Source organism: Castor canadensis, chromosome 6, assembly GCF_047511655.1.
Source record: "Castor canadensis chromosome 6, mCasCan1.hap1v2, whole genome shotgun sequence".
Taxonomy (NCBI): Eukaryota; Metazoa; Chordata; class Mammalia; order Rodentia; family Castoridae; genus Castor; species Castor canadensis.
The window spans coordinates 77,161,284-77,183,867 of record NC_133391.1 but is presented as its reverse complement, the minus strand read 5'-3'; the positions used below and the strand labels follow the sequence as shown (position 1 = coordinate 77,183,867).

At 38.6% G+C, this 22,584-nt stretch overlaps 1 protein-coding gene across 2 annotated transcripts in view; it reads left to right on the top strand.

Annotated features, from left to right (window-relative positions):
* Positions 1-659: 659 nt before the first annotated feature.
* Ndfip1 (Nedd4 family interacting protein 1) overlaps positions 660-22,584 on the top strand; it is a 47,306-nt gene continuing 25,381 nt past the window's right edge. The window contains exons 1-3 of one of the 2 annotated variants that reach the window (XM_074076767.1): positions 5,870-5,897; positions 7,963-7,998; positions 8,621-8,676. In XM_074076767.1, the coding sequence (XP_073932868.1) occupies positions 5,885-5,897; positions 7,963-7,998; positions 8,621-8,676 (105 nt within the window). In that variant the 5' untranslated portion in view covers positions 5,870-5,884. Of the gene's footprint in view, positions 894-5,869; positions 5,898-7,962; positions 7,999-8,620; positions 8,677-22,584 lie in introns of those variants that run through there. The other variant, XM_020178099.2, reaches the window with a different exon arrangement.

The following is a 22,584-nucleotide window of genomic DNA, read 5'->3' as shown; positions in this document are numbered from 1 at the left end:
TGGTCATTGTCTCCTACCCTCGGGGCCACACCACAGCCGCCTGTCAGTTCTGCAAGGCAAGCTCTCCCTAGTCACGACCTTTGCACGTGTTCCTGGTGCCTGGAAAGCTCTTACTTAGCAAATTTTGACTTCCTTAGAGAGTTTTGCTACAGAAAATAGGGTTTCTGCATCCACAGAGGAGGCTGTTAAAATACTAAAGGGTCGAATAAACATGAGGCTGCTATTACCACTCTACCTAGGATTTAGGATCAGCAAACTTTTTCTGCAAAGGGTCAGCGAGCAAGTACTTCAGGGTTTGCGGATCACACCAAACCGGAGCGGCCGCGTTTCAATTTGGCACTCTGAAGTCCACACACTTTCCGCGGTCACCACGAAGGGTGACCTCATCCTGTCGCTGGTTGACCCCTGACCCACAGGGTGGTCGTTGAGAAGGGAGTGGGTAAGAACCTTGATCCCGGGGCAGGTGGGGACCAGGGCTGGGCCGCGGCTCGGTGACTCAGCCTCCCTGGCGTCCCAGGACAGGTCGAGGCCTCCGCCCGCCAGGCTGGCGATGGGGTGGCGGCCGCGCGGGGCAGGGCGGCGCGAGCCGGGGGCGGGGCGGCGGTGCCGCGTCGTCGTCGTCCCCGCCTCCTCCCCAGGGGCCGCGGCGGAGCCTCGGCGGCGGCGGCGGCGGCGGCGCTCACAGCCGGAGGAGAGCGGCTCACCCCGAGCGGCGGCCATCGAGACCCGCCCGACGCGCGTCCCCTTCGGCCTCCCAGCGCCTCCAGGCCGCAGCGCCCGCGCCCCTCGAGCTCGTTCGCTCGCCCTCCTTCCCTGCGGCCGGCAGCGCCATGGCGTTGGCGTTGGCGGCACTGGCGGCGGTGGAGCCGGCCTGCGGCAGCCGGTACCAGCAGGTGAGCGGCACCCGGGACCCCGGCCTCGCCCACCCGCCCGCCGCTCGAGGCCTCCCGGGCCGGCCTCTGGTCCACTCGACGCCGGGGCTTGGCAGGCCGCATTGGGCCCGGGCGAGCGGGCCGGTGGGGCCTTGGCCTCCGCGCCCGGGTGTGGACACCACCGCCATTGCCAGGACTGGGAAGAGAGTGGGGAGGGGCGGTCCCCGAGTCGGGCGGCAGCGACCGGGGGACCTTCATCTTTCTTTTTTCAACCCTTGGTTTGATGTCATCGGAAATACAGAAAAGGGGAAAAAATGAAATGGAAAGGGACACGGGGTGGAGAGAAAAGATGAAGAGCGCTGGTCCTGCGGCCGATCGCTCCCCCGCAGCGAGATGCGATTACTCAGGGTTTCAGGGCCTCCTGGGGGCTCTCCGCACCCATCCCCCTCGATTTTAAGACGAAAGTCAAAAATGGAGCGGGACCAGCCCGCAGTCCGCAGCAGATGGGAGAGGTGATGCTCCCAAATGTAGAGCTTCGGGGAAGCCACAGGGCGGGGGTCCGGGTGGCCGCCACTCGCTTGGAAGTGACCTTTGAAGAGGTTTAATAGCGTATCTAGGGAGGAAATGTATAGGGCAGGGTTGCGTTATTATCTCGGGTGTGATTTGTAAATGGAGGCCCCAGGGAAAAGGGCCCAGGTTTTGCTCCCCGTCTGTAACTAGCTTTCCTCCGGAATTTAGAGACCTTCTGCAGTGCTCTCTTTTCTTTTCTTTTCTTTCTTTTTTTAAAGAGGCATTAATCTAACACATCGTAATTGTGGGAATTGAGCCAGGTAGTAACTGGGGTCGATGGTGTTTTGTTTCGAATGTTTTTGGTATAATTTGCACACAGATGTCAGTCTTGGCGTCCGTGAAATCAAACGTCGTGACTTCGGTCATCTGCGTTTTCTGTATTTTGCACGATCAGATCGGGACGTGCAGATTAACCCTGGCGCGGTCACTTACTGGTTTGTTTTGCTGCCTTCCGCCTGGTGTTGTCATGCGCGCTCCCTCCTCCCGCCCCCGCCTCCAGCTCGGACTCCCGGAATGACTAGTTAAGAATTTAGCTTCTTGGTTTCATAAACACACCCAAAATTATGGCAGTGCAGTCTGATCCTAACACCTCCTCACATCCTAGGGGTTAGTACATGATTTTTCGGTATGACCTTGGGCAAGACGCTGGGTTCTTTCCTTTAATAAAATTTGAATCACAGATGTCACTTAATGTCACCAGCGTGTTTGCATATCACCTGTACCCTATAGTGTCATCGGATTCATTCATTTTCATCCTGACTTGGATAGACAAACAAGTAAAAGAGCTGTGGTTTTTCTTTGTACTGCCATCTTCTTGAGCTATTGGGTAAAGCTGAAAGACTGCTAGAATACAGGAAATTTGTTGGAGAATCAAAATTATGCATTCCTTGGGGTAGTGCTTAATAGCTTTTAATTATGCAGAATTGAGGCGTGTCAGGAATGGGCCATCTTTATTTCATTGTTTTAAAAATAATTGTTTTGGGGAAATCGTCAATAAAGTCATGAAAAAAATACTCTTCCTAGAAAAATTATTGAATAAGAAAGTCATAAAAACCTCCCCAAGCAAAAATCTATTGCCCATAAATAACTAACGTCACTATTTAATGTGTATTCTTGTGGACTTGTGGCTAGGTAAATATACACAAACAGATCAGTATACACAGATAAAGATAAGGGCCACTAATACTGATTTACTGTGCACCAATCACAGCACTAAGTGGTTTACATCCACCTTTTTCATTTAATCCTTGTTAAACCGTTGTGAGTGATGGTTTGTTCTAGTTGTATAGAGGAAAAATCAAGTCTCAAACAGGCTGAGGAACTTGTTCAAGGTGGCAAAGCTCCTAAGTTGTGATTGCAAGGATTTACACACACTCACCTAAAACAGGCTCAGGGTCCAGTTATAGGCCATATGCCGTATGTGTGTGCATGTGTGTTTTATGCATTAATGCGTATGTATACAAGCACATCTTTATACCCTCATGCAACTCCATGGGCTCCTGATCATACTTGCATACACTTTTGCACATGTGTCCAGTGTATCATGTGCTCAGGCATTTGCATTCGCAAATTTACATGTGTATTCCTGCACACATATATGTACAGTTGGGTTTGTAGTCTATCCGTGCTTTTTCGCATAATTATATTTTAATTATACTTCTGTATCCTTTTTTTTTTTCCCAGTGTGGTGCTGGAGCTAGAACTCAGAGCCTTGAGTGTACTAGACAAACACTGTACCACCGAGCTACATCCCTGCCCCTGTATCAGATATTTTTAATGTCTGTATGGCATGGAATTATATGACTGAGCCATAATTTAATTTACTCAGTTGCCCATTGGTGGTTACTAAGAATGTTTGTAACTTTTTTCATTGACCGCAGTTTCTTTTAAATAAATCTTCAACTATTTCTTTTATAAATTTCTAGGTGTGACAACATTTAGTCAGAGAAATACGTAAGTTTTGAGTTATAAAATGTTAGTGAATTGTCCATGCAACTCAGTAGGAGCATGATACTCTTTGGTCATCTCAAAAGGCTATTCTGACTTCTCTTTGATCTAGTTAATCAAATTGAGGTGGTCTTCCAGCCAGGTAAATGTAACAGAACGTTGTATGCTTCATTCTGAAATGCAAACGTAGTTTTGTTTGCCTTTATGGTTTTTTATTGGTGTGCACAACTTTAACTAAGCACAGTGACCCACTTGATAGGAAGGCTGGGCTTACAGTTTTCTTGTATCATGATTTTCTTTAATTTTTTTCCTTTTTTTGCATCTTTGATACTGAGGGTGTGTAAACAAACATATGGAAGCACTGTTTCAGACAGGTTTAGGTGGACCCATACCCAGTGCTGAGAAAACTGTTTCGTGTAGCACTCAGAGGACATTAATTACTGTTATCCATTCCCAACCCTTTTTGCCTCTCTGCATTAGATCTTTTCCCTATCATGAATTTTGCCACTTCATGCCAGATTTTTTTTTTTTTTTTTTTTTTTGGTTGTACTAGGGTTTAAACTCAGGGCTTCATGCTTGCTGGGCAGGCGCTCTTAACTCTTGAGCCACTCCACCAGCCCTTTTATTATGTTGGATATTTTCAAGATAGGGTCTCAGGAACTATTTGCCTAGGCTGGCTTTGAACTGAGAAGCTCCTGATATCTGTTTCCTGAGTAGCTAGGATTACAGGTGTGAGCCACCAATGCTCAGTGTGCCTGGTGTTTTGAGTTAGTTGAATTTGAATCCAATATAAGTGGGTGGTGCTGCCATATAGGTTGAAAAACTGCAGACCATTTGATTTTGGACTCATTGCCTGCTAAAGAAGTTGTCCATTTCCCATTTCTAAGCATCACTGGTGAGTTTGTATTGCAGTCTGGTGACAGCAGATTTGGGAATGATGCCTTTTGGGTAAGTACACTGAGGATTGTGGAAGAAAATTTTGACAGGGAAACATTTCACATCTCAACAGGTCAAACCATACCCATATTAAAGAATTACATGAAGTCATGACATGAAGAAAGGGCAAAATAGTGTCCATGTGGGAATATTTTGGTGTATTTTTTAGTTTTAGAAGTCATGGTTGTGTTATGGAATGCTTCTTACAATGTTATGCCAAGATTCTTAAAGTTATTTGCTGTATTTGTGGCCTAGTTGGTCAGTGATCAAAAACAACTTCCATAAAAGATACTGAAGCCAGGTGTGGTGATGCACATCTGTAATCCCAGCCCTTGGGAAGCTGAGGCAGCAGGATTGTGAATTCAAGGCCAGGCTGGACCACATGGTAAGACCCTGTCACAAAACAAAACAACAAATACATATATATATTATATATAAAAAATATAATATATATGTACATGTTTGTGCATGCTAGGAAGACTATACCATTGAGTCATATCCCCAGCACTGGTCTGGTGTTTTGATAGTGGCCATCTAATGGGTGTGTAGTGGTATCTCCTTGTAGACTTGATTTCCATTTTTCATTAGATTAGCAGTGTTGAGCATCTTTCCATTGTACTGGCCATTTGTTTGTCTTCTTTGGTGAATTGTCTAGTCAAGTCTTTTTTTGTTTTGTTAAGTTGTAGAAGTAGAATTATTATTATTTTGAGATGGGGATTTTACTTTCTGTGTTGCCTAGGCTGGTCTTAAACTTTTAATCTTCCCAGCTCAGCCTTCTAGTAGCTGGGAGTATAGTCATGCCCTTGTACCTGGCATTAGAATTATTTCTTACTGATATTTATATTTCCAACTTTTTACTATGGAAATTTCAAACCCATATGAAATATAGGGTAGTGTAGTAAACCTATGAACCTATCTCTCAGATTCAGCAATTATCAATGAATTCCTGTTTCATTGAGACTCCCCACCATATTTTGAAGCCAATCAAGAAATCATAGTATTTCATTTATAAATATTTCTGTGTGAAATATCTAAAACATAAAGATTGGTGTGATATTTTAAGCATTATATTGTGAGAGCTCTTTTGTAATCCATTAGGAATATGGAAGCAGGATTTATGAATGTCAGGAGCCATAGATCTGTAACTGTTGTTTATATTTGATTTGACTCATGGCTGGCAAGCTGTCTTCATGGTATATTCTTATGACCCATTCTTATTTTCTTGCCTGATTCTCCTTGTGACCATTTGTTAGGGTAGATTCATTTGGCTTAATTATTCTAACTGTGCTCTAGAAGCAGGGTAGAACTTCCTGGTTTGGGTAGAAACCAAGACCCAATGGAGTCCTGCTTAACCCAACAGTACTCCTATACATAGCTTCAAATTAGTTTATCCCAGACATCAATTAGTACATTACTTTACATGAAATTATGTTATGTTATAAGATAAATCCTTTTTTTTTTTTTTTTTTTAAGAAAAAAAAGAAGGCTTGAAGAGATTCAAGTGACATCCTCGGATTTATTTGTTCTAAGGGCTTTTAATGTGAGCCTTTGGTTTGTTCATGTTTTCTTTGTGTAAGTACAACTGCTTAGCAAGAACCATATTCCTGTAGTAGTGGACAATGTCATTAAGTATACTAATTTACTTTAATTACAGAGTTATGCTGAAAATCAAGTTGTGGGTCTTACCTTTTTTTCTCAAGTCATTGTTGCCAATAAGGTAGGCAATTAGTAAACGTCATGTATCAAATGTATTGGACTTCACAAACTTCAGTTGTAATTGCTTCTAGTAACTGACTTATGTGGAAGTACAACATACATTGTTAACTTCAAGCATGGTAATAAAACAAGTGTAATTAAACATCATTCAGCTCATCCTGCTGTTGTAATTAGGCTGCCTCAGTTTTCTGAATAACATAATTTATATTAAAAGTCTCAAATCTAGCATTACTGGTCAAGTTTAAATATTTCTAGTGGAACATTTCCTATTGATTATAGCAGTTCCTTCCACATATATAATGTATTAATTTCATATTCCCCCTGGTAATTCAGCATAATCTTTGACAGCTTTTCTGCCATTGCTTTTAAATTAATAAATGGTAGTGATATCAATTAGTCATTACTCTAATCAGAAACGACAGAATTTGGAATTTTTTCTGGAGATTAGACAGTTTATGCATAGAAATACAATGGCTCAGGGATTGGCTTCTGTTTAGTAATGATTTTTTTTTCATCGCTTACTGTGGCATTAAGATTAAACATTTCATGTTGCACAATAGTACATAGATACATTCTTTGTGTGCTAGACTCAAGCAGTAATTTTCTAAAGGAAAACTCGATTTCCCTTTTCCTTCTAGTCTCTGCCTACAGGTTTAACTGCTTAAGTTTGGCATTCATACTTTAGACTTTCTTACCTTTCTCTTGAAATCAAGTATTTATTTATTTGTTTCTTTCTGGGACTGAACCCAGGGCCTTGGCCATGCTAAGCATTCACTCTACCAGTGAGCTATACCTCCAGCCTCTTTTCATATTTTCAAATGCACTTTTTGGAACATTTTAAAATTTACAGAAACATTGAGAAACAGTACAGAGTTTCTATGCACCCTCCACCTAGTGTCCCCTATTAACATTTTACATTCATATGGTAAATTTTTCATATTATATTGATATACTATTAATTATATGTTGATATATTGATATATTAAATGTATTTTTAATATATTGATTAAATATATTATTAAAGTCATATCTTATTCAGACATTCTCAGTTTTTGCCTAATGTTCTTTTCTGTTCTAATATCCCATCTAAGATACCACATTATATCTAGTTACTATAACTTGTGCTTGTGACCGTTTCTCAAACTTTCTTTATGTTTGATGATCTTGACAGTTTTGAGTACTACTGGTCAGATCCTTATAGAACATACCTTAGTTGAAATTTGTTTGATGTTTTCTCATTATTAGATTGGGTTTTGAGAGGAAGACCACAGAGGTAAAGTGCCAATCTCATCACATCGTATCAAGAATGTGTACTGTCAACATGAGTTACTGCTGTTGACGTTGACCTTGATCACCTGGCTCAAGTAGTGTTTGTCAGGTTTCTCTTCTGTAAAAACATGCTGTACTGCTTGGGAGGACAAAGTGACTATGTACAATCCACGCGTAAGGAATGGGGAGTTAACATTGAAGGAGGAGTATTTGCATTAATTATTTGTCTCTTCTCCATTAATTTATTCAGCCATTCTGTTAACATAAATGCATAATTTTTTGGGGTCATAATTCAATACCACTTTATTTTGTTGCTCAAATTCTTCTAGCCTTGGCCAGTGGGAACTCTCAGTTGTGACCCTTTGACAGACCTCCATCATTGTGCACTTTTTTTTTTAAAGTACTTCTGTATTTTTCAGTGCCAGTAGTCATTGTGTATTTTTCACATCATTCTCAAATCAGTAGTTTCTCCAAAGGAGCCTTAGTTTACTTTTATTAAAGAATAATACTAGAAATCTGATCCGTATTCCTTGTTACTGGGGTGTTGTTGTTTGTAGACCTTCTGAAACAATGAAGCAAGGAAATCTATGTGCATGTGTTATCCTGTGGGTATAACATCTATAAGTTCATTAATCTATCTTTCTTTTTTTAGTGTTGGATATTGAACCCAGGACCTCACGTATGTTAAGTATGTCTTTTACCACTGAACTACATTCCAGTCCCATAACTATTTCTATATGTAATCATCTATCTGAAGATAATGCTAATGTCTACAAGTCTAATCCATTACCACATGGATCACTTTAGCCTGCTCCCCTCATCTGTAAACTCGTATTCCAATAGTGAGAAATTTGGCTCCCACCATATGGCATTTTTTAACTTAATTCTTCAATTCTTATATGGTTGTGTAGTGGTATCAGAATTGTTAATCCATGTACAAGTGAGAGACTTCACAGAGTTCATGCTGTGTATACAGTTACAGACAACTCATTTCCAGAGTTACTTAGGTCAGCATCTTTTCTTCCACCCTCTTGAGTGAGGTGGTTTCCTAATTTATAATTCACTTACATTGTTTTGTCACATTCTGCATACCATTCTGGGACCTCCCAGATAGCTAAGTGGATTTTTAACTTTTGCATAATTAAGATTCACTCTGTGCTGTAAAGTTTTGCAGATTTTGACAAATGTATGGTATTCTTTTTTTCTTTTTAAATAATACATTTTAAGAAAAATTATGAAATAATTTTCTTTTCCAAATTGTCTATCAATGATCATACTAGCCTTTTTTTTTCTTTTTTTTCTTTTATCAGGTCTCAGAAACCTTTATTCATTGACTTGTGGGCATTGGAGCTGCCAGGCACAAAGGGTAACAGACACAGCTCGGGCCTTTGGGGAGCCCAGGCTAGGGCTTGGTCAGGACAGGGCAGGCCTCAGCCAACAGACACTTCTTGTCATATCATCACAGGCTAGCCTTTTCTTTTTAAAGTACCTTTAAAAACCTACTTACCTTGCCTTTATAAAATTTTGAAGAAATTTCATGGACCAGGAAATTAGCAATAGCATTCTTAGAATTTTGAAGTTTTCTCTTTAGGAGTTTTGTGTATGGCATCCAAACTTTTCATCTAAAATTTTGCCTTACGCAGTGTTTCCTCATCCTCCTCTTCTTCTCTTAATGTCAGTCTCTCTTCCTCCCTTCTTCTCCTTCTTCTTTCCTTCCCTCCCTCCCTCCTTTGCTCCCTTCCTTCCTTCTTTCCTTTCTTGTGCTGGGGATCAAAGCCAGGGCCTTGGACATCTAGGCAAGCACTAGATGTTTTGAAGCTCATAATACAGACTTCATTATCTAGAAGGTTCACCTTGGGCCTTATCTAAGTAGAGGGTAACTGAGGAGAACATAAAAGGACTATTAATACATTTAATTGGTACTAGTCAAACTTTTGTCATAAAGTAAGTAGCTATGTGATAATGAAAAAGCACATTAACCTCGCCTAATCTTGTTTTCTTTTGTGAAATAAAATAGTTGGATTCATTTAATTTTGACCATTCCTTCCAGCTTTATAATTGCTTTTGTGTAGAAACTGGTACCTTTGATCTACAGGTAGCATTATATTTAGCAAATTTCTTGATGAAGATACAATGTAATGTATAATATAACAAAATAAAATATAAAATAAATTTTTAATATTTTAGGGATTCAACCCAGGACCTTATACATACTAGGCAAGAGCTCTACCACTCAGCTGTGTCCCTAGCCCTGCTAAATTTTTTTAAACTGATATCACTAATGTATAGATGGATAACTTTAAGATGGAGTTTCAGACATGGGAACTGTCTCCTTAATAGTATATTTTAAAAGAATGAATCAATGATAAGTACAAAATACTGTTTTGTAATTTTGGAGTAAATAAAAACATTCTGTTTATAAGTCCACCTTCTGGTCAACTTTAAACAAACAAAAAGTTAACAGTATTTTAGAAATCAGAAAAATTAATCAAATTTTAAAATAAACTATTTTATAGTAACTTTTGGTTCACAGCAAAATCAATGATCTTTTTTATTTCATCATTTTTACATTTATTCATATGTGTATACATTGTTTGGGCTACCTGTCCCTCCCCCCCATCAGTGATCTTAAAAGCAAGAAAATACTGGTTTTTAAAGGTTTCTTTTTAAAATTATTTTTTAAAGAAACTGTCTGTTAAGCTAGTAGTGGTGGTGCATACCTGTAGTCCTAGCACTTGGGAGGCTGAAACAGGAGGATTATGAGTTCAAGGCCTGGGCTACATAGTGAGACCCTATCTCAAATCTCAAATAACAACAGCAACAAAAAGAAGACGCTGGCTCTTTAATTTCTAGTATTCTTATCCACTTCTGTTAGCAGTTGCATTTTCAGAAGTTTAGAAAATCTCATGTTACTTTTGAAATAGCCCTTTTAAGTGTGGTTTAAAGGTTATTTGCCACCTTAGGGATCTTATACATGATTGATGGTTGATAAGAGATCATTTTCAATACTTTGCATGTTCAGATATGTTATTTTAAAGAGTGCTTAAAATCAGTTTTGCTCAGTCATGCATAGCAGGGTAGGCGACATAAATGCTGTTGAACACGTGGGTCCAATTTCTTCTCAGATGGAGTCAGTAGAGGTGATCACTTAGACATTGGATTGTTGTGAGCTTTATATCCATCTTGTCACCATTCAGCTCCTGTCAAAATGACCAAGAAGAGGGAGAGAAAAGATCAAACTGTGTTTGGCATGCAAGGAATCTTTGGTGTATTATCTTAGCATCTACTCTTGTTTGGAAGATTAAAATATCTTTTATGTTCTATGTTTCAGATAGATTTAATGTAATCTAAATGCCATTTTAGGTTTAAGACTTAATAGTTCAATGAGAATCTGTAATTATATTAAAAGGGGGTCTCAACAATTATTAGGGTATACCTTCTAACACTGATCTTTTTCCCTCTTAGAGGTTGGTGTAATCTTATCTAGGTGTCCCTAGTTAATCCTGAAGTTTAGATTTTTAAAAATCTATTTCTGAGAAATGAACTTTTCCCTTTTTAAAACTATATTCTGATTTTCAAATACTATATTGATACTGTAAAAGAATGTTTAGTTATGAAGGAAAATTCCACCATGTATTAAGTGGAAAAATATATATAATTATGGTAGCTTTAAAATCGTATTTTTTTTTTCTTTTTTGTGGTTCTGCAGCTTGAACTCAGGGCCTTCTCCTTGAGCCGCTCTACCAGCCCTATTTTTGTGATGGGTTTTTTCAAGATAGGGTCTTAGAACTATTTGTCCATTCTGGTTTCGAACCACGATCCTCCTGATCTCTGCCTTCTAAGTAGCTAGGATTACAGGTGTGAGCCACTGGCACCCAGCCTAAAATCTTACTCTTTATATTTTTCTGTATTTGACAAATTTCTTACAACTTTCAAATTTTATAATTAAGAAAAATATTTTTAAATATTCCTCTTTGCTGTTTCATTATTATAAAAATGTTACTATACTTGTCTTGGAATATGTAAAGTACAAAGCATTTTTTACTTTTTGAGACAGGATCTTGCTACATATCCTCAAATTTGTGATTCCCTGCCTTCTGAGTGCCAGGATTATAGGGCTGCCACCACCATGCCTGGCTTACAGAATATTTTTTATTTCAAAAATTTGTATGCAAAATGTTTTTTTAAATGTCTTTACCTTATGAATAATTTTTCATTTAGGAAGTGCTTATTTGTCTACTTAAATACTATGGATTTCAAAACTAAGTGCCATACAGCCAGGCCCTGGTGGCCCACTCCTGTAATCCTAGCTACTCAGGAGGCAGAGATCAGGAGGATTGAGGTTTGAAGCCAGCCTGGACAAATAGTTCATGAGACCCTATCTCAAAAATACTTAACACAAATAAGGGCTGGTGGAGTGGCTCAAGTGGTAGCGTGTCTGCCTAGCAAGCATGAGGCCCTGAGTTCAAACCCTGATACCACCAAAAACACAGAAACAAAACAAAAACCACTGTGTGCCATAGCCTTCCTAGTTAGTGTGCTCAGTGTCTGTGGACTGCTGAATTGTTCTCTTAATCTCCTTCCCTCTGAGAATCCCTTTCTTCCTTTGTTTACTTTATAGCACTCAGAACAGTTTTCCATATATATTTGGTACCCACCAAACTTTTTTCATTTCCTAGTGTGCATCACCCTCCCACCTAGAGGCCACCCCTCCTTCCTTTACCTGGAATGCCCTCTTCTTGCTAGCCCCATGCTAGCTCTTTGCTCCTCTCCCTCCTCCAATTTAAGTTAGTCTTCCCTGAGCTCAGGATCCTCTTTTTAACACATTTTGTAATCACTTTTTTTTTTTGTTCCTAAGGATTGAACCAGGTCCTCGTACATGCTAAGCACACCACACCTAGTTACTCCTCTAGCCCTATAATCACATTTTATCGCCTTTATTTTTACTTTTTTTTTAAGGCATCGCCTTGCTATGTAGCCCAGATTGGAATCAAACTCTCTATCCTCCTGATTTAGCCTCTTAGTGTTGGGATTATAGGTGTGTGCCACTATACCCAGTTTATTTTTACATTTTAGTGTTTTATTTTATGTTTAGGTAGTGCAGTGGTTTGAACTCAGGGCTTCACACTTGCTAGGCAGGTACTCTACCACTTAAGCCACTCCACCAGCCTAGTTAGTATTTTTGTTGTGGTTTTTTGTTTTTTTTTTTTTAATGGTGCCGGAGATGGAACCCAGAGCTTTGTGCATGCTAAGCTTAGTGTTCTACCACTGAGCTACATCCCAGCCCTTACTTACTTTTTATTTATGTCAGAGTTATAAATGCACAGATCTTAGAGCAGTTTTCTGCTCAACTGACTGCTTCACTCTTCTGCTCTGGAATTTAGCTGTTTCTTTTGTTGTTTTGCGATTAATCCTGTAGCTAAGTAACCTAATATGTTCCTTCTTGACCTTCCAGCATTTTTAAAAATTGACTTGCTGCTATGGTGTATAAGGATTTAGCTTTCTTGTACCACCCTCAACTGCATATACTCAGACTTCCTGTCCCTTCATTTTCTTGATGTGGTGTTATCCAAAATAGCTAACATTTTAGCATTTACAGTAATTAACGATAATAAACACTATACATAGCTGAAATATAGAAGTGTATTGTTGGTTCCCTGCTGGAATAGACTTTCTTTTCAACAAAAATTAATAATTTTTATTATGAAATTTTTTTGCTTAGTTTTCCCTGTGCATGCCATACAGAAGTTTGCTAATAGCACTGATTTGTTCTCAGACTTACCTAAAAATCTTGTTTTTTGATATGTTCAAACACAGGATGATTACTGATTTTCTTTTGAGTGGTAGTGGTGGTTGGGAATCTTTCATTAGCTTTTGATCTGCTCTGAAAGGTTGGCTCTTCAACACCTCCTCCTTTGTCATCCTGGGGATTTCCTTTCCCAGTCTTTTTAACACCGAAGCCCATTTCCTTTATTCACATCTTTCTCTCTTGATTTACCCTGCCTCATTTTCTTAGAGTGCATTCTCCAGTAGCTTTCTGAGGAAGAAAAAGCATTGGAGGTTAACCGTTTTTGTTTTTTCAGTTTTTTTTTTTTTGTTTTTTTTTTTTTACAATTTCATACATCTAAAAACCATTTAGCTGGATGTGGCGGTACACACCTATAATCCCAGAACTTGAGAGGCAGAGTTTGAGGCTAGCCTGGGCTACATAGCCACACCCTGCCTTAGAAAACTAAGGGTTGGAGAGGTAACTTAGTGATAGAGTGATTGCCTAGCATGTGCAAGCCTCTGATTTCCATCCTTAGCAGTAAGAAAACAAACAAACAAATAAAATATTCTACTTCTACACTTAATTAGATTTCTGTGTTGAAAACATTTTCTTTTAGAATTTGGAAAGACTGTGCTCCTTTGTCTTCTAGTTTCCTGTGTTGTTTGCTATTAGGAAACCTGAAGTCATTATGATGTCTGATTCTTTAGATGTGACCTCTCCCTCTTCTTGTCTGTTCTCTGTCCCTGACTCCCCCTCTCCATGTGTGCTTTTAGGAGTTCCTCCTTGTCCCCAGTGTTCTGAAATTTGTGCTAGGTACTCAGTGGGCCTTTTTAGTCTGTAAACTTATGCTCTTCAGTTCTGGAAAAAATTTAAAAGTACTTATTTGATTTTTCTCTGTCTTGCGGTTTTTGGTTTTTTTTTTTTAATTTTCTCTTTGGATTTATTTAAATCTTGGGTCCCTTACCTTACATTGATTCGTTATTTTTGTTTATTTTTCTTTTTTCTCCTAGCTCCTATTTTTGTCTTCTTTCTCTTCTATGAGACAAATTTTAGTTTGTTGTAATTTTCGAAAAACCTTTTCTAATTGTTTACCCCATGTAGGGTTTTTTTTTTTTCTTTTTTGGATACAAGATTTCACTATGCAGCTCAGGCTGGTCTGGTACTCTCAGTCCTCCTGCCTCAGCCTCCTGAGTGCTAGGATTACCAGCATGTGCCACCATGTCTGCTTCTATTCTTGTTTAAATATTCTGCTTTTTCCTCTTAATTCTCCAAGATTGTTAAGGAATTGAACCAAAGCCTTGTGCATGTTTTACTACGAGGTTACATTCATAACCCTCTTTGTCCTTGTTGAATTTCATTTTCCTGCATAGTTTGTTGTATATCACATTGCTTTTTTTCCCCTTTGTGTTGGCCTTTCATGACCTTTGTTATTAGAAGCTTTCTGAGGTGATCCTTGCATGTCATTAAGAGAGGCATACCAGTAAAGCAGTTTAGAAGCTTCTCACTGTGGCCTGCAGGATACGCCTTTGTGTCTTTTCTCATGAGCTTACTAGTTTCCCCACAAAATAGACCTGGCTGCTAGTATCCTGGGACATGATTGGAGGAAGAAGGTTAGGAGATCTCAACATTTAGTATATATACTAAGAAAAAGGGTGTGCTACCCTTTTCCTTAAACTGATGTCACCAGCCCAGCTCTCCTATATTCCTCTCTCCTGAAAACACACCTCTAGTTTTTCTTTTTTCCTTTTTTTTCAATGCAGGGGATTGAACTCAGGGCCTCAGGCATGCTAGGCAAGCACCATACCACTGAGCTAGATCAGTAGCCCAAACCGCTGGTCTTTTAATGGGATCCTAGAAGCTGTATGAGTTTTACTGCTCATCCAATCTTCCTTTCTGTTTTCAAATCTCATTTTCAGTCCAACTTATCAGTAGCTGATGCCATCAGTTTTTTGGCTTTTTAGGGTTGCTTTTCTGCTTTCTGGCTTAGGACTCCACTTTCTACTAGGGTCTGTTGAATTACTTGTCATCCTACTTCTAGCTTTTCAGATTCTAGTGCTGCTTCCTCTCATGTTCTTGTCTTTATAGATTTTTACCTTTAAATGAACAAAAATTTACTAATGTTTATGTTTAAAATGATTTGGCTGCACCTGGTGGTATACACCTGTAATCCCAAGCACTCTGGAAAATGAGGCAGGAGAATGTGCGTTCAAGGTTAGTCTGGGCTAACATAACAAGTTGAAGGCCAACCCGGGCTACATAGTGAAACTTTGCCTCAGAACAAAGCAAACAAAAAGACACCAGCCATGTTAACCACTGTGTGCTTGGACTCCACAGCAGTCATGGCCTGACAGATTTTAATCTAACAGTTAAACACTTGGAGAATGAAATGTTCTGTATGCTTGATACATCAATTCTTGGCTCTCATTGTTCCCCGGAGAAGGGGACCTCATAACCTGCCTGAGTCAGGGCAGTCCATGTTGAATAGACTGTCTTTCCCATCCATAATCTGCTTGAGTACACCCTCCTGCAGGAATAAGCAAGCATGCTTTTGAAACTTTGCAGCCTGAGAGCAAGCTTCGGTAGTGCTTGATGCTGCCAGAGCTCAGCAGGCTGCATCCAACATGGGTGCTTGGATTCTAGACAAGGCTCTGTCGTTGTTTTTCAGTCTATACATTTAATTTCTGTGGCCTTCAGTGTAGAATATTGCTTTTAGTGGATATGCCACCGGTTGTTTCTAGAGGAAAATCGTTCTAGGAATTACAGTGTGATGAAAATACCAAGGTATTTGTATCCGGTAGCCTATGCTAAGTAAACATTAAATGTTTCTTCTTTTTTAAAGAGACAAAGATTGGAGATGTCTGTTTCTAATTCGTCACAATTTCTTTTAGAAATTTTTAACTATATAACCACAATCTTTTCATTTTTGTTATTATTAGATACATGTAAAATAAAAGGAATACAATGCATCTATCTTTATGGAGCATGATAATAAACACCTGTGGCTGCACTGCCCAGATCTTAGCAACTTTTTTTGGAAAGTTTGTTTCTTCCACATCTCTGCTTCTAGACTACATAGTAGCGTCCTTGCTTTCTAAGCCTTTTCCATCTCAGTTTTCTCCTATTTAATGTGCTCCTTGTACTAAATAGTCATGGGGATGCTACTGCTGAGGATCACTCTTGGAGCCATTGTCACTGTCCGTTCCACAGTTGTGGCATTCATCTGTGGATGACTACATGCCTATCCTATAAATCTTTTTTAATTCCTTTACTTATTTTAATTTTCATGGTGTTGGGGATTAAGCCCTGGGCTTTGTACACACTAAGCAAGCACTCTACCTCTGAGCCACATGTACAGCCCTACCTTGTACATTTATTTGGTGATTTGTAAAGTAATATAGTCATATGTTGCTTAACAGTGGGCATATGTTTATACACATGTGTTAGGCAATTTTGTCATTGTGTGAGCATTGTAGAGAGTGCTTACACAGAACTACAAGGTATAGCCTGCTGCATACCTAGGCAGATGATGTATACTGTTGTATGGGATCTATGCTGTTGTGTATATGTTCTCTTAGTCAATAAGAGAATGTTGTTACGTGGTGCTTGTCCATACTTAAGATAAATGCAAACTGGTAAGTTACGACCATTAAGATTAGCTGCCATTTCTTCAGATAGGTGTGTTAGAACTATACCTTCTCGCCTATATTGGTCAGCATATGCAGGTAATGTTTCCTTGATGTGCTGCTCACTGTTGAGTGCTAGGGTGAGCACGCTAGTATACCAGGCAACATCCCAGTTCACCAAAGGCTCACTGTCCACATCACTAATTCTTTGACAGTCTCCTTTTCTGAATTGTCAGTGGAGATGAATACATACAGAAACACAGATAATAAGTGTGCGGCTCAGTGAATTTTTACAAACCAAACATACTAGTCCTCAGATCAGGAAAGCAGCATTACCAGCACACTCCCAAGACTTCCTTTAGTGCTTTTCTAGTTACACCTTTTTCAGGGTAACCACTCATTTGTTTGTTAGGTTTGTCTGTCCTTTCTTCCTTTCTCCCTCCCTCCTTCCAACCATCTCTCCTTCCTTCCATCCAACTCTCCCTCCCACAGTTTGATCCTGAGGTGCTGGAGATCAAACCCAGGGTCTTGTGCTTACTGGGGAAGCTTTCTACTACTGAGCTACATCCCCATCCTGCTCTATCTTTTTTTTTAATCTTTATATAGTTGTGCAGTAAAAATTCTTTTGTGTGTGGCTTATTTTGCTCAGTGTTATTTTTGTATATTGTTACGGTTTGTTCATTTACATCACTGTTGTATTCCATTTTGTGAAGTTAACACAATTGCTCATTTTTTTTCTTTTTGGTGGTACTGGGGTTTGAACTTAGGGTCTCGTGCTTGCTAGGGAGGTACTCTACCACTTGAGCCACTTTGCAAGACCATTTTTTGTGTTGGGTATTTTTGAGATAGGTTCTCACAAATGATTTGCCCATGTTGGCCTCACACTGTGATCCTCCTGCCTCTGCCTCGTAAGTGCTAGGATTACAGGTGTGCGCTATCATGCCCTGCCCTTAATAGTATCTTTTATTTTATTTTATTTATTTATTTGGATTTTCGAGACAGGGTCTCACCATGTAGCCCAGCTGTGGTGGAACTGTATAGCCTAGACTGGCCTTGAACTCCTGATCCTCCTGTCTTAGCCTCTGGAGTGCTAAGATTATAGGAATGAGCCACCATGCCCGTCTAAAGGTAGAGGGTTTTATTTTGGTTTTTTTTGATTTTGGAGGAGCTGGGGGTTGAACCAGGGCCTTGTGAACGCTAGGCAAGTGCTTCATCCCCAGCTAATGATGTCTTTTGAGTAAATAGTAAAAGCTCTTAATTTGAGAAGCAAATGTGGGTAATTGTGTTCATGCCCTTGGATATAAGAAAGCTAGTAGCCATAACACTAATAGCATTGATAACCCACTTGTGAAGAATAGTAAGATGCACATGTCTGCTTTCTGCAGGAAGATGGACATTGGTTCTCTTTGCTAAAAACATGCTATCTATCACCTGTGATAACTCAGAAACTCAACTAACTGCAGGGTAAAGAACTTTGATGTGTAAAAAATGAGTGTAGCCCAGCAGGAACCCCAGTTTCTGTACCTAAGAACCACTTTTGGTATTTTAGTATAATGATTCATAGGAATAGTTCTCTGTCAGTAGATTTAATGAAAAAAACTACTTAGTCCTTTTCAACAAATGTTGATCCTAATAATTGTACACAAAAAATCTCATTGAATTAACTTTTAACCTCCAAAAATATTTGCCTGTATAGTATTATTACAGCTTAAAATAGGAACCAGAGTTTGTAATAAATTAATGAAAAAATAGAAGTGTTCTTTCAGGGACATTGAGGGGAATAATAACAAAGGAGTAAAGAAAATTGGCATGTACTGGCAGGTAACAGTACTGGGTAAAATTTCATTGAATTAAATACTCAAACTTGTGGCTATCCATGAAGATAGTTATAGGCTGTGGAAGAAGAAAAGACACTGGGGCAGTGGGAAGCTTGGCCTAATATTCACATTTGATCCCATTCCTGTAGGTTAGATTCCCAGTTTTAGTACTATGTACAGCTGTTTTTCAGAAAACTGTACAAATCCGACACATACTTAAGTGTATTACTAGATGGGCATGTAGAGTAACAGAACTTCTCATTTCACTGTTGTAAAAGAGTTGATTCCTTTTGCAATTTTAATATCTAATTTGCTTCAGAGTTAAGATTTAAGCATACATCTGTGTGTCAGATGTTATAAGTATCCTAAATATAGGTCTTAATGTGTGTATATATACAGGTGTATTGATGTGTATATGTGTATGAGTCTTAATGGAAGCTAGAAATGTTTTGTATGTCAAGTTCAGAATCCTCTTAGTTCTATTTTGAGTTTATAAATAGAAAAAATTTTTTAAATTGTTCTTGAAGCCTAAAAGAATTCTTGAACAGATGCTAGCTGTAGTCCATGCTCTGTTATGACCTTTTTTTTTTCTGATAAAGACTGTTCATACATTATTTTAAATGGTGAATAATTAGGAGTTTGTTTTTACTTCCATGTTTCTATTTTAGAGTTTGATATATCTTAGTTGAAGATACTATGTAGGTTTGTTTTAATGAAATATATTTACCCCTTCACATATAAATTATGGACTAGATTTTACAAATTATTTTAAAACGAGTCTGGTCTAGGTACTGTTTTTGTTGTTTACTCTGTAAACAAAACATGAATGGTTTTTGCTATCAAGGGCAACAAGCCAAGTGTTTAGTCTGTATTTCAGTTTGTCTTTTCTTGGGACTTAGTTTTTTCTCCACTTAGCCCTGGAGCTCTGAGCTAAGGCTAGATTTTTCTTATGGAACCAAGCAGAGAAGAGATTAGGACTTGGGGCAGTCTTAAGGACATGGACTGGTTTTAAATGGTTCAGATGCTGCTTTTCGAATGATACTATATTTGGGAGCAGAGGCCTGCTATTACCTACTTGAAAACTTTGAGAACTGTCCCTCCTAATTTCTCTACTCTTAAAAAATTGTAATTTACCCACTGTGGGCAGCCATTAATCTGGAATGCTCTTGGCTGCAGATTTTACTGAAGCGGGTGCCAGAACACACTGGGGACCATTTGCTTCACAATGCTATCAGTGTTGGAAATATTTGAGCATAGTGACACAGATTCCAAGGATTGGCAGGCTGATGATAAATTTCTGGTGCCTCAAAAATTTTGAAATGCTCGTACTGTGGCTTTGGTTGGCTCATTTGTGCTTTCATGGATGCAGACTGAGTTCTCCCAGTGACTTGGCTTCCTAGGAAGGTTGAGTTGGAGACGAGTGCCTACTGTATTGACATCCTCTTTTCTCTTTTACTTGGTGAAGAACAGAAAGTAAGAAGAAAACCCATCAAAAACTGGTAATCATAGTCCGAAGTACTGCTCTCTTATCTAAGGACTTACATAAATGTTGAGAGTATTTTCTCTCCTGCCAAATCAGGGATTATTCATCAGCTGTATTTATGTTAACAGTGACAGCCACAAAAATCTTTAAATAGAGAGCTTTTTAAACTGATGGCCTTTTAAGGAGATTTACTGTAGCATTAGAGTATTCTTTTCATCTGCTATTACATTGACTTTTAAAATCACTCTAATCATTTGCTTTTCCTTTGCTTTGGTGAATTTTGACTTTTAATTGTGTTTTCATTTTGTATTAAGAGGATTTGCATTTAGAGCCTCACATATGCTAGACAAATTTCTCTACCACTTGAGCCATGTCTCCAGTCCTGTTTTATTTTGTTTTGAGATAGGATCTTGCTAACTTTGCCTGTGCTGGCCTCAAACTTGTGATCTTCCTTCCTCTACTTCTTGAGTAGCTGGAATTACAGATGTATGCTACCATGCCTGGCTTTCTTATTTCTACTCCTGAAATACCAAAAAAATGATGATATTTATAAGGATATTCATCTTCAACTTTTTTTTTTTCTGGAACAAAAAAGTCTGCTTTTGTTAGTACGTGAAGTGCCATTAAATCCCTCTCAGAGTTGTCACAGGGTTTTTCAGTGCTAAAGTGTCCACTTTTTTTCCTTTGGTGGGGCTGGGTTTGAACGCAGGGCTTTGCACTTGCAAACCAGGTGACTTTAATGTAATGTTTTCAAGGTTCATCTATTTTGAAGCATGTATCAGTAATTTATCCTTTTTTCTGGCTGAACAATATTTCATTGTATGGATATACCATATATCATTCATCCATTTGTAAATCAGTGAATATTTTGGTTATGGATAATATTGTGAACATTCATATGCAAGTTTTTGTGTGAGCATATTTCTAGCTGTATACCTAGAATGGAATTGCTCTCGTTTTTTCTGAGCTGCTGTCTTTTATAGCTTTGGGTTTAACTTTTGAGAAACTTCCAAACTTTTCTAGTGCCACTGCAGTACTTACATTCCCACCAGCAGCCTATTAGGGCTCTTATTTGCAGCAGCACTTGTTACTGACTGTGTGCCTGCTTTTTTTAAATCTTAGCCATCTTAGTAGATGTGAAGTGAGATCTCACAGCTTTCGCTGATGACTTAATGGTGTTGAACAGTTAGTGTCTACTGGCCATTTGTGTATTGTCTTTGGAGAAGTTCCCATTCAGATTCTTCGCCTGTTTGTAAACAGAGCTACTTTTTTGCTGTTGAATCTCTCTTAACCTGTCAGAATTATTTAAAATGTCATTCCTATGGCTGATGTATTTTCTACATATGTATGAATATGGAACATTGGAATCTGTTCTAGTCATTTTAAGAAGTGGAGGAGGAAGGAGAATAATGGAGATGAACCAAACTGGGGTACATTATATGTGTACTTGGAAATGTCACAATGAAACCTCCTGTACAACTTCTATAAACTAATAAAAACATTTAAAATATAAAACCAGCTTAGTTAGAAGGTTAAAATAAAATATAATATCATTCCTACTTAACAGAAATTTAGTAAAAACCTTTTCTAGAGTGTGAAGAATTTGATGATGTTTGACACAATTTAGTTAGATTATATTCAATTAAAAATTACAGTTCTCATAAACTTTCTTGCTATTTCTGAATAGCAGAGTAAAATAGCATACTCAGTTGTTTACCTACAGAAATGTGCTTGTTTATTTCCTGGTAATTATACTGTCTCAGCGTCTAGTAGGATTTAGAGGATGCAGAAGTAGTGGGTTGGTAATAAGAGGTTTAGAAATTGCATTTTAAGATAAAACTTTTAAAAATTGACTCAAGAATTAAATTTTGTAAATAACATTTACAGATAGAAGTTAGACATTGGCCCAGGATTTTCTGAATTGATAATTAATAACAAAAAGAAATAACTTAAAATTTACAAGGATTTTCTTGCTTTTTAAATAGGACCCAACAACAACAAAATGAAGTGGCACAAATACTTGCACCTTTATGGATTTACTGGCATTTAGCATGGTATAATTTGTTACATTTTTGTGTTTGTATGATTTAAGAGCTATATGTTGATAACTCCTTGAGTATGAATTACTTAGTAGGGGTTTCAGTCTTTTCTCATTCTTAGTAAGTATAGAGGATCTAAGAATGACTCCTCAGGGCCTTTTGGTACTGCTGTTGGCTGCTGGTGCAAATGTTGTCCCTTGCTAAGCTCTCATGCTAGCCCTGGCTCTACTGTTGCTCAGAAACAACTCATTTCTGAACTGAAGATTATCTTTAGAACTACCTAGGAGAAGTAGTGGTAAAGTTTTCTTACCTGGGTGAGAACTCAAATACAAATTTAAACCTGTATAGTAGGAATGTCTTTAAACTTATTAGTGCTTGTATTTGAACTAAAATTATGTATGGTTTTTATAGTGAAGATTTTTATTTTTATTTTGAGTTGGCACCTCATTATATTGCCCAGGCTGGTTTTTATCTCCTGGACTTAAATTATTCTCTTGCCTCAACCTCCCTAGTAGCTAAAACTAGAAGTGTGTGCCACCATA